Genomic DNA, 13,177 nt, shown 5'->3' with positions numbered 1-13,177 from the left:
GGCGTAAATAATACTCCGTATAAACGAATCTCTCGCTTACGTAAAGAACGATTTTCCACACCTTTCCAGCTTGGACGTAGAGTTGACGTTTGAAAATTCGATGTTTGTTTCTAAATAAAAACGTTTCTCGTGGGTATTCGTAAGCGATAATAACGTTTATCTTTGTAACGATACATAAAATTGAAACATTCTTTTCGAATTCTCGAAGAAAAAATGAACAAAATGGAAATATAATACATAATACTAATCACCTATAAAGAAAAAATCTTACGACGGCTGAAATATTAATCTAGATGTAGAGACCTGCTTCCCACCGATTTAAGGCGTGGCATTTATACTGGATTATATTCAGTCACTGTATCACTTTGACTACTTACACTTCACTGTTTGTTTTTTTTCACTCACTGCACTACTTTGGAATTTTCACTTCTTTTTCGGTTCTTCCCTTCGTCACTGATAAGAAACTGACGTTCGAACCCACGACGGATCTTGCTTTATATACCCCCACCAATGGGTAGTCCCACCCATACAAAAAAGGCTTCGAATGGTCCACAATGTTCCAGAACATTCCACAACATTCAAAAGTGTTCTGGAATGTTCCACAATGATCTGGGATGTTCCGGGATGTTTCCGAACGTTCCAGAACATCTAGGAACATTTTGGAATGTTGTGGAATGCTCTCGAATACTCTCGAATGTTCTGGACTGTTCTAGAAATTTCTAGAGAGCGAAATTTCCAGCCCTTATATGTTCAACAGCACGCCCTTCAGGTAAAAACGGGAACCTTCTTCATGGATGGGGATAGAGGGCTACCACACCATATAACTCCCTTCATCGTACCGGGACTCGTTTTTCAGTTTTAGCGGCACGCACATTGTACACTTACTTTTATAATATATATTGATATTGATTAAAATAAAGACAAAGTCTGCTCGAAAGGGATTACCATTTATTTAAATTGTTTAGAAAATGCCGTAAATTAACATAACGTTTACATAGTTCATCAGAAATTTCTGCAGTTTATATATTTTTTATTGATATACAGAAAAACTATTCGGTCTTATTCGTGAAAACCTCTTATTAGGCCCACCAGTAGCCAAGTGGTTCTGCTCCCTGAATACTGGGAGTTTGGTCGTGGGTTCGTGCCTCTCCATGACAGGTAGGCCACATGGAGTGTTCCAGGTTTTCTCCATGTCTGTAACGTTCAGTTGCCCTTAAAAACAGGAAGGCATGCGGCATGCCCTTTAGGCAGATTGCCCAAGTGTTGCGTTATCATAATTTAACAAAACAAACATAGAAACCTCTTATTATATTGAATAAAATAAGTATTATTGCACAGAAGCTCTTTCTACATTGGGTAGATTGCTTAAATTTCTTACTTAAATGAATATTCGTATGCAATTATTTATTATTAAGGCCAGCTTATAATAAATAAGTCACGGATTTAGCAAAATTTTGATCGATATAATCACTGTTTAAATCATATACTAAAAACTAATATTTGTTATTAAAAATTTTTCATATATTATCTCTTACTATTTCTATGCTTTACATTTATTATTTAATAAGTTAAACTCATTCACCCAGATCCGAAGCCGATTTGCCATAATAGTTTGAAAAACCTTCTTAAATACTCTAAAGAAATTGGCCTACAATTTGTTGGCGTTTGCCTACTTTCTCTCTTGTAAATCATCCTTAAAGCGATTAGTTTCCAAAATAAAGGAAAATATCAACTAGACCAAAAAGAAATAATCATGTCCAACACATCTAATAATATTTCTGTAGAAAGGTATTTTATCATTTCATTGCTTGTGTTATAGAGATCAGTAACTTTAGAAGAGTTTAATTTTGTAATTAGTTTCCAATTCACTCAAAGTGATAGGATCATCCAAAAAATGAACATCATTACCACAGTTTAAATCAAAATAAATTATTGTGTTAGGTCAAGCCGAAATACTCTCTCAAATAATTCAACTAATCCGATGAAAATATAGCAGTTTTACACGATTCCTTAGTTCGAAATTTATTAACTACTAGCAGATAAGCCCGGCGTTGCTCGGGGAAAAGTAACGATAGCAAAGATTAAGATTATTACTTATTACATTTCCTATGGTAGCTGTATTATATGTTGATCTAGTAATAGTCTCTTTAATCCGAAAAATATTGACGGTAGACTGCCTCACAGCTTAACAGGTTCCAAAAAACTCCTTTATTGCCTTTTTACAAATGCACTTCGGATCAGTATTATTTTTTCTGGCCCCTTTTCAGTGCTATAAAATAAAATTTATATCTTTTCTTTTCTTTTCTTTCGAAGACACAATGTAGTGACGTAAACTTAAACACTGGGCGAATTTTTCATCCTTTTTATAAAGGTGAGGAATTTAACGTACATTAAACTGTACCGTGAGAAATGTTCTAGAATTGTATAACATGTGGTGTTTTTAATTTTTTAAAAAATGAGTAAGGTTTTGGAATATTTTTAAAGAAGGCCTGTACGTATGTATAATTGATTATTTAAAACTTTGGAAATTTATGTTAAAAAAATAGGTTAAAGTGCTAATTAGATGTACTTTGCAATTACTTGTAGTATTGCTGTAGTGCACTGTTGCAAGGGAAAGTAACCGTATTTTTAGAAAGAAATGTAAACAGAACTGGAAAGTACCGTATAAGTGTTAAGGAGTATATGAAGAACTTAAGGTATTGAAAAACGGTTATTTAAAAGTGTTTCTTATTTTTTCTGCTCGCGTTAGTTTTGTTAATACATAAATTTTATTTTATAGCACTGAAGAGGGGCCAGAAAAAATAATACTGATCCGAAGTGCATTTGTAAAAAAGGCAATAAAGGAGTTTTTTGGAACCTGTTAAGCTGTGAGGCAGTCTACCGTCAATATTTTTCGGATTAAAGAGACTATTACTAGATTAAGATTATTACGTTATAGTCAACCTTACCAGTTTTCACAGAATGCAAGAATTGGGTCCCCCTGTTTCCAGACTTACTAGAAAATTTTTAGATGGGTCTAAAAATATGTTCGATTTCCCTCAAAAACGAAAAAAAAAAACTGCATCTGCGTCTTGCACGTCGCTTTCTCTTAACAATTCCATTGTTACTTAACACTTCCATTGTTGATGGAAGTGTTAAGCCTTAATCCTGTCCCTCTCCTCCGTGGGGAGGAATTTCGAAAAATCCCTTCTTAGTGTGCGTTTCTCGTGACGTACTCCACCTGTGTACCAAATTTCAAATTTCAACTCCTAACCGTTTGCGCTCTGCGCTGATTTATTATTATTACGATTATCAACTCGTCTCGATTATATATATAGATTGACAAAAAATTAGTGATGCAACAAATATTCGGTTACTATTCGGTATTTGGCCTATTCGGCCTATTTTTCGCTGTTCGGCCGAATACCGAATACCTAAAAACAGGAGTAAGAAATAACAAAAACACAGTAAATTAATCATTTTGGTATTTCGATTTAATGTTATCGGGTTAGTGTTGTTTGGTTATATTCATTTATAACTTATAACCTGCACAAAATAAAAAACAAAATAATATTAGTCACATGTATTCACAATTTATAATTACAAAGATAAGCACATGTACACACCTATTCGTTCGAGAATCGTAGCATATCTGAGGGTCTGACCCTGCCTATCTTTCTTTTTAAGCGCTTGTCTTTGTTCATCCCTTTCTCTTTTGTCTAGTCCACATATGCCTATGCATACATCATAATGTGCGCGCTCGATACTTTCGATTCGTCCCTTTTCTGTCGTAGATTTCTCATTTTACAATTATGTGACTCATAGCCTGGTGATAACGGAAAAAAGAGACAGATAGGATGTCGGTATAAGTCACAGTTATGATTTCACAGATTCGAGGCAGCTTGGTAGCCTGAACGGTCCCACGCTTTCGCTCATGCACGCTAAGTGACTTTCATTACAAGCATTTAGCTTTCCGAAGTCTATTAGAACAATTATTTGGCATTGACAGCCGCGAATTTCGCGCCAATAAGCTGCCTCGACTTGTTCGATGATGTTATCAACCCAATTTTATATTTATTTTCACGTTTTCACTTCGCGGCCCTTCTTTTTCATTTATTACACGTGTAGGTAATTTCAATGTTATCCACATTTGATAACATCATTTATCACATACTTCCATGACGCTCTTGTCTGTCCGCTACAACTATCAAGAATTAACGCAATTGGCGAAGCGTAGTGATAGCGGGCCAATAGAGAGCGGGGTCCTTGCCATAATGCGGTTTGCGCGCCAATTTTCTTACGTGCGTTAAGTTAATCAAGCCAAATAGTTTGACCGAATATTCGGTATTCGGCTTGAGGCTGAATATACTATTCGTTGCAGCACTACAAAAAATCTTTAATATTTTTACTGCTCAATAGTTGTAAGTTTGTTTATGCCAAAAAAACTTTTTTTTCTCCTTACACAACGACTTGTAGGTTTTATTTAATTTGCAATTTTGTCTAATAAATTTCTAGTTTATTTCTCGTAACACCCGGTTCTTTATTTTCTGCACAAGTAAACTCTGCGGATCAAACTATTGTTTTTCAAATGATGATAAATAAATACTTTTTTAAACCATCAGACATTGCAATGCAGAAGTTAACAAATTCATCAATAGTTCATTATAATAACTCTGCGCATCCAACAAAAAAATTATTTTTAACTAAAATATATAACGAGCTGATCAAAGATAAATAATTATTCAATCTTTCTTGTTTCCGTCATTTGATATATATAATTTAGTCGTGTTTTCTGCGTTTTTCGAGCTTATTTACAATGTTATTTCCCCTGTTTTTTATTAAATAGAATACGATTGATAAAAGTTATACAGTAGATGAAAGTCCTAGTTTCATTTAATAATGCATTGCATTCCTGCATATTATATTCTGTAATTATGCAAATAAAACCTTTAATCAAAACAAATTTCGGTTAATCTTTCGAGAACTTCGTTTAATTTCTAAAAAGGGAGTTTTTCATATTGCATGATTTATACATTTTGTATTATTTGGAATCAACCGTTACTGTATATTCTATAGAATATATTTAATAATCAAAATTATGTTTAATTCTATAGACAATTAAATAGTCCAAATTAAATTTCATTTTAATATAAAATTTAAATTAATTTAAATTCAGTTATAAAATCTAATTGTGATGATTTGGTTCGATCTTTAGGAAAACATTTTGTGGACGATGAAGACCTCCACCAGGAAAAAACTCCGGTTCTTCCTTAAAAAAAAAGTTTAATAAAATTAATTTTCTTTCTAAATTTAGGTACTTTTAATAAAATTATTTGTACCTTAGTATTTTTTCCAGGTTTAAATCTAATATTTTGTAAAACTTTCACCAAAGCCATTTTGATTTCCATTGAAGCAAATCTCTTACCAATACAATTTCTCGGTCCTTCGCCAAAAGGAAGATTTGTGAAAGGAAGTATTGTATTCTTATTTTCGGGCATGAATCTATAATCGAAAATCATTAAAACAGCTTTTACATTAAATTTATATTTGCAAAAGGAATTTACCTTTCGGGATCGAATTTATCTGGTTCTGGAAAATATTGAGAATCGTGATTAAGTGCGTAAATCGGTACATTAATTAATGTAGATTTTGGAATTATAATCCCTGTATCTCCTAATTTATAATCTTCAACTGGACGGCGTTCTAATCTAATTTTTAAATTTTCATAAAGATATTTATTTTTCTATATTCTTACATTTTATACGCGCAATCGAAACAAACCTTGCAGCTGGCGTATAATATCGAAGAGTTTCTTGAAAAACGGCATCCAAATATCTAAGTTCGGTCACATCATCAATATGTATTTTTTCCTGAAATTTTAATAATATTAACTAATCAAATTTCTGAATAATTTTGAAATAACTTATTAAATTTATATCAAGATATTTACTTTGCCTTTTAGAACTTCATCAATTTCTTTGATGAGTTTCTCTTGTATTTTTGGCTTAATTGCAAGCTGATGAGCTAGAAACGAGAGAGTTGCTGCTGTTGTAAAATAACCGACCATAAAAAACATTACACATTGGGAGACGACGTCGTCCAGTTCTAATCCTGAGAAGTAATATCACAGTTAAACATAAAAATACTGTACAATCTTTAGTATTTGTATAATGTATATGAGAGTGGATCAATAAATAACCAGCCGAAAACATATGGCATGGATAATTATTTATCGATCTGTTATTATATATTTTACTTACTTTTTTTACCATTTTTACTATCAGAATCTTCTTTTTCTGCTTCTAGTAGCAATTGAAGAAAATCTTTTGGTTTTTGATCCTGTTTTAAAAACAAATTCAATATTTAGCAAATAAGTTAACATCTGAAATATTTTTATTTAAAATTACTTAAATAATATCTTAATTAGTTGAATCTCGAAATGCCTTAACGGTTGTATACTCAACCAAAGATCAAGTGTTTTGAATTAGAAGTTAATAATTACAATTCACTTTTAGTATATAAGCTCAATTAGTTAACTTCTTACTCTAATTCCTAGCATTTATCATCATCATCAACTCCTGGACACTATTTTGCTTGAAAACTATTAGACCCAAATATCTTTAGGAATATTTTATATGAAAATATATTATTTTTTCTTTAAAAGCATTTTAATAATTTAGTATTATTAGCAATTAAACAGTTTAGAGGTAAACATAAAAAATTAATAAAACTTTGTTTACTTTAATTTAAGTTAAAAGTAACCTAATAATGTTAAACAAAAAGATTTACTTCTTTCAGATTTTTTCTCTCATTAATTATCTGCATTGCAACATCCTTGAAGAATAAAGATGTCCTTGGATTAAATAAAGATAAACGAAGTAGCTTCGCCAAACCAGGAAATAAAACTGAAAAATTAGAATTTTTCCATAGAAAATTTCATTTTTTCAGTAAAGTTATGTCTACTGCTTTTCTCTTCAAATTAATTAATTAGACTTACCAGCTATTAAGGTTCTCCAAGACATGGGCTTAATAGTTTGTCTAACTGCCTTTAAGAAAGGATTATTGGGATCTTTTCTGGAATCAAGTTGAATACCAAAAGAACATCTGGCGATTACATCCATGGCATAAGCACCAAAATACCTGAAACAGCAATTAAATTTGAATGTTATTAAATTATCCTACATTTTTTTTAATTTTTTGTAATAACTAGAAGTAAATAGGGGATGTCCAGATTGAGACTGATACATTTTGAAAGGTTACAAGTAAAATTAGATAAGAACTACAATAAAAGTAATTTTTGCGATTTGAAGAGAAACTATCACCAAATTCTATTGCAAAAGTCGGTTTAGTTCTACACTTTCATTTTACACATAAAATTACTACATGTGCTCTATTGTAAAATCTCTGTATTTGCTCCTCCTGTTGCACGAAATATATCTAAATGATATTCAATTTTCTGCCTTGTGTTTTGCAACGTTTCTGCAAAGTTAAGCAGAGAATTCCGAGTTGTCTAGTTTCCCGACGAATGGACTTCCGCGAGCTTCGTTGGAAAGCTTTCCTGATCTACATTCTCGTCCGACAATTGCGGTTTCCTACTTCTATGACCTTCCGTAAATATTGGTCGATACTTCAATATGAATACTTCAGTGTATTCCAAAATGTGGGTTGCACTGTGGAAGAGGCGTGAGATTTCGTCAAAGGAAAACGAAGATCCAAAAACATTGACGAAAATTTGTGGATGTTTTCCAAATTTGGAAGATTTAATTACAAAGAAGACAGATGTTTCCCTCCTTTTGAAACATTTACCGAATAATAATGTTTGAGATGTAACTGTTTTAAGAATGTAACATCAATCTCGATTAATTGACTAATAATAGAAAAACTATACAAAGAATGATATTATGAAAAGCACAACGTTTGTCAAGCGTCATATAGAAAAACAAAACCATCCATTTCTTATCAGTTTTTACTTCTATTATTGTTTGGTTAATTTTTTGCAAGCACATATTAATGCATATCATAAAATTATAATAATTTAAAATATATAATATATATATTTCATTGGAAATCATAGTTATTAAAAATAATAAAACTTTAAGGAAGCGCGACCTGCAGAAAGATTTTAAGTTGCATATTTTGCAACAAAATCGTGTCTAGATCTGCAATTCTATCGACTGCTTATTCCTTATAAATAATTTAATTATATCAAACAAATTTCTTACTTGGTAACATCAATTTCTTTTTTGCTTTCAGCTGCTTCTATGAAATTATCTATAAGTATTTTACCGCAGTCATCAATTAATTTGCTCATCTAAAAATTAAAATTTATTTTAATAATTTCAATCATAAAAATACGGTTTATTAATTATTATCTAACTTAACGTTGTTATAAACTCTATCATTTTTAAAAATTACCATTTTTATTTTTCCGGAACTAAACGTTGGAGTCATTATACTTCTTAATTCCTTCCATTGTTTTCCATGTTGAAAGACAAGCATTCTGTCAATGATATTGTCTCCAAAACGAAGACCCTAGGTAACAATATCATTAAAATAAATATCGAACAAATAAACTATTTCTCTAAATTTACTCACTCTCCCTTCAGAAAATACATGAAAATCTTTAATCAGAATATTTTTCAACAGATGTGGATCTGCTATCACAAGAACTGGAGCGGCACCTTCGTATATACTAAAATGTATAAGTATTATAATGTTTACTGCCTTAAATTATAGTTAAAATTTAGTTTATAATCTATAAGCATAGTTTATATAATTTAAGTAGCCTTCAAAATAAAACATGATTATATATCCTGTCTCGTCAAAACAGTCCTGATTTTGAGTATACATGGGGGTGCAAAAGTAGGTATACAGTTGAGAATCTGAGAAATAAAAATGTTTGGTGTTCATTATTATTCTTTTTATTATCTTTTATTAGTTCGTATTTCTTATTTGTGATGTAATTTGTACATAAAAATAAATGGATTTTCTTCCTATTTTCTTCCTGTATGTCTTTTCCATAATAACAACTGTGTACCTACTTTTGCACCCCGGATATCCAGTGTTTCAGAATAAGTCTGATAGAAAACCAAAATAATTTAAAAATTATTTTATTTACATTGAATAAATTTTATGTTAAGAGAGGTTACCATGTTCTAAAGTATTAAAACATTGCTCAGGGAACATCACTTAAGGGGCTGTCCATAAATTACGTCCGCATTTTTTTGAAATTTTTACTTCCCCCTCCACATTGTCCCACTTTGTCCAAGTTTCCGCAACCACCTCCCTTCTTCGGACGTTCAACAAAACTCAATCCCTCTCAAAACCTTTATCACTTTATAAATAATAAAACGTGTAAACTGTATAAAATTTAATGAAATAAAAGGACGTCTATTGACCCAATACAAAATTTTTTTTACTATTAAAGAAAATGATATAGCTTATAATTTACACTCTGATGTAACTAGTTCATGTAGTTTAATGCAGAATATAATTAGAATCTTAAATAAACTAATCAGTAAAGCAAAATATAATAGAATGGCATTGTCTAAAAATTCATACAAATTAAAATGACAAATTCTTAAATTATTTCAAAATTTCTCATATGCAGTATAAATTTATATTTTTTTAAGTTTATTTATTTTAGAATAAAATTTTTTTGTTATTCAGTAGAAGAAAAACATGTTAAATTTAATATATAATTTAGCAAATATAGAAAATACTTATATTATAGAAAATTATTTTGATTCTCTATATACTATATACCAGTTAAATCTATACATAAATTTTAATTTGGATGTAAGTAATTTAATACTGATATTTTCTAATATGAATATGATATTTTCAATTGCTTTTATCTTACCCAAATATTTTTCCATATTTCTTATACCATTTTTGTTCTCTTTTTCCATGATGCTATAAAAATTTAAAACAAAAGTATACGTTTTAAAAACAAATACAGGGTGGTTATAATTAAAGTTGCCCTACTCAGACCCGTCTAGAGCCCGTTCTCTTAGACGTATTTTGATGAAACTTGGTACATATGTTAAATGGACCATGGGGAAAAGGAAAATGCAAAAATTATTTAGTTCGAATTTTTATCACTAGGTGAAAAAATGGCGCATGAAGAACTATGCTGTAAAGTGTTTTGAACATGTGACTGATGCAAATGGATTGCACATTGAACAAATGTTGTGAATAAAAACCTTTTACGTGTTTCCATTTTGTATTTCTTGTTCTTCATGCGCCATTTTTCATCTAGTGGTAAAAATTCGAACTAAATATTTTTTTTGCATTTTACTTTTCCTATGGTCCATATAACATATATGCCAAATTTCATCAAAATACGTCCAAGAGAACGGGCTCTAGACAGATCCGAGTAGGGTAAATTTAATTATAACTACTCTGTATACATTTATAGCATAAATAATATAAAGATCCTTACGGAGTAAAAATCGAATTTTAATGATCCCGTGAAAGGCATTGGAGTTACTTCAGGAATTCCTAAACGCTTCCAATAACCAAAATTTCTTGTCACGTACCTATTTTAGTTTGAAAAAACAAATTTTATGCTTGAATAAATGCTGAGTTTTAAAATTTTACTACTCAGACACCTTATACCTCTGAGAAATTATTAATTTAATAATGCAAACGTTTGCCACCTGTTCACAGGTCATCTTTAATAATATTCTCACTTTTGCTTGAAGATGACCTGTGGAACAGGTGGAAAACGTTTGCATGATTAAATTAATAATTTCTCAGAGGTATAAGGTGTCTGAATAGTAAAAATACAAATTTTATGATTTAAGTTATGCAATTAAAGAACGTTATCGGAGTCAATGAGACATTAATTCAATTTATTCATATATTTATATTATAATCTAGGAAATTATAGTAATAAATTTTAAAATTTAATTAAATTGTACTTACAGATAAAATGATAAGAAGATCATCACCGGGAATATAATATAAAATGGTATTCCGTAAAAATTAGCCATTTTTAAATGAATCGTATACTTCAGTTAAATAAACGTAACTAATAAGTTTTTTTTTATTGTTTTTGTAATATTATTAACTAATTGTCTTATATCGGGAATCAGTTTTGTAATCGTTTAACATAAACTGAGGAAATGACGTTTTTAACATTAAAAAATACACGCAATTCTAATTTTAAGAATTTACATTATCAATAAGAGAAAGTACATAAAACAGATGAAAATTTGTTTTACTAATGAACATCAATCGTATTAGATATTCACTAGGAGCCCGGGACGCCCCCTAGTGGGCGTTCATTACAAATTTCATAATAATTAAAAATCATTATTTAGTGTTATTAAACATTCTATAAATACTTTAAAATAGTTTAATTTGTTTATTTACCTTCGCTGGTAACATTCGCTAGGGCGCCCCTAGTGGGTGTTAATTTAAATAATAATTTATATTGTTAAATGCTTGAAATATGATACACGATAGGGGCGCCTCTAGTGCCCATTTTTGGCATACCGTTACGCGGACGGACGGTCGGACAGGCATGCGTTCAATGGGTTATATACTGTATATAGATATTAAAATATTAGCTTAACTATTTCACTTATCGTTTTATCGTAGCGGTTCAAATCTATCCGGTTTTTCGTTATTCGTCCCCTAGTGAACATTACAGGCATTCCGTGACAGTAATAAATTCCTATTACAAATATACTGAATTATTTATATTGTTATATTGACCAAATAATAATGTATTGGCCAAATGAATAATAATAATTGGTTAATGTTACCCTTGGTGGCAAGATGGCGGACGGGGAAATTTTTCTCTACATTCTAGACGATGACGGGGAAAATTTTTTTCCCTGCGTTCGACGTAGCGGCCGCGTTTCCTGTAACCTCGAAACGGAGACGCGCGATTTCGCGTTTGTGACGCGAGAGAGAGAGAGGGAGCTCTTTGGAAATGTTGTGACGTAATGTGTTGGAGCCGAGATCGTCGAATTATGCAAATTTCGTTTGCAGGGCGTTTAGAAGACAGTGGTGTGTTGCATGTTCGGTGTTGGCATCGAATTTTTTTTTTTACAATATCTGTTCTTTCCGAATTGCTAAAAAGGTAATTTATATTTTTTACGAGTAAAAACAAAAAAAATTGCGTTCTTTTTGTTGAAATTTCGTGCACGTCATGGGTGACGTTGATTTGAGTTCGAAGGAATTCTGGGCTAAATGTACTACCAGGAAGTTTTATAAAATGATGGAAACAGATTATTCGGAATTGGGATTGAACCCGGCAATTGATAATGCATTCAAATTTGCGGCCAAATTAGGTATACAGCAGATAGAGTCGACGTGTTCTACGTGCGATAAGACATGCAAATTATATTACAGAAGCGAAAGAAATGAATGTCTTCTTAGATGCAGTTCGTGTGCAGTTAAATATTCGGTGTACGAAGGAACTTTTAAAAGCAAATGTGGTCGTCTGTCCTGGGGATGTATCTTGTCATTCAAATGGCACTACCTATGTCTAGAATGTGGTGCGACGATTTCGGCTTTAGCATCCGGGATATCTCGAAAAGCTAGTGTAGAACCCGAGACAGTTCCGGCTGCACCCGTTCAAAACGTCGATAATAATAATAATAAGAATTCAAAGAAATCAAAGAAGGGTCGGGATAAGGAAACGTCAACCACCGCGAGTAAAAAAAGAAGAAATAAGAAGTCATCGACAGTAGCAGCCGACGCAAAACAAGGGGGAAAGAATCTATAATAAACGAAGATCAAAGTTCGAAAGTCGGGAAGAAATGTAAAAAAGGGAAATGACAGACAATCAACGTGAGTAAAAAAATGTTTTTTTTTCTATTAAAATAGGATTTACAGTAGCTTATTATAGTATAGGAGTTACTAGGTCGCGTTATTACGATACAGTGCGCAACGCGCAGTCTCCATAGAAGACCAAGATGGCGACCGGAAACGCGTTAGCCACGTCGAACGCAGGGTAAAAAAAATTCCCTGTAGCAGTCGTGAATGTAGGGAAAATTTTTCCCGTCGCCGTTTAGAATGTAGGGAAAAATCCCTCTGGTCGCCATCTTGCCACCAAGGGTAACATTAACCTAATAATTTATATTGTTAATTAAAATAATAATTAAAATTGTTAATTTAATTTGAATGTTTGAAATATGACACACGATAGGGGCGCCTCTGGTGTCGGTTATCAAACGGTTAC

The 13,177-nt window shown here is 31.5% G+C and overlaps 2 protein-coding genes across 2 annotated transcripts in view; one reads left to right on the top strand and one right to left on the bottom strand.

Moving 5' to 3' along the window:
* LOC136983080 (uncharacterized) overlaps positions 1–13,177 on the top strand; it is a 59,095-nt gene that overhangs the window by 30,754 nt on the left and 15,164 nt on the right. The gene's annotated exons all lie outside the window — the stretch shown is intronic.
* LOC136983018 (cytochrome P450 3A21-like) lies at positions 5,867–10,982 on the bottom strand. The gene is made up of 10 exons (XM_067279626.1): positions 10,909–10,982; positions 10,424–10,520; positions 9,842–9,894; positions 8,575–8,671; positions 8,395–8,511; positions 8,202–8,290; positions 6,977–7,119; positions 6,769–6,884; positions 6,240–6,318; positions 5,867–6,090 (listed from the first exon to the last, which is right to left on the bottom strand). Exons 1-10 carry the CDS (start codon positions 10,974–10,976, stop codon positions 5,912–5,914), a joined length of 1,038 nt encoding a protein of 345 aa, XP_067135727.1. The 5' UTR covers positions 10,977–10,982; the 3' UTR covers positions 5,867–5,911.

Source organism: Centruroides vittatus, unplaced genomic scaffold, assembly GCF_030686945.1.
Source record: "Centruroides vittatus isolate TY-2023 unplaced genomic scaffold, ASM3068694v2 contig_875, whole genome shotgun sequence".
NCBI lineage: Eukaryota > Metazoa > Arthropoda > Arachnida > Scorpiones > Buthidae > Centruroides > Centruroides vittatus.
The sequence above is the reverse complement of the archived record's forward strand: the minus strand, read 5'-3'. Positions and strand labels throughout refer to the sequence as shown.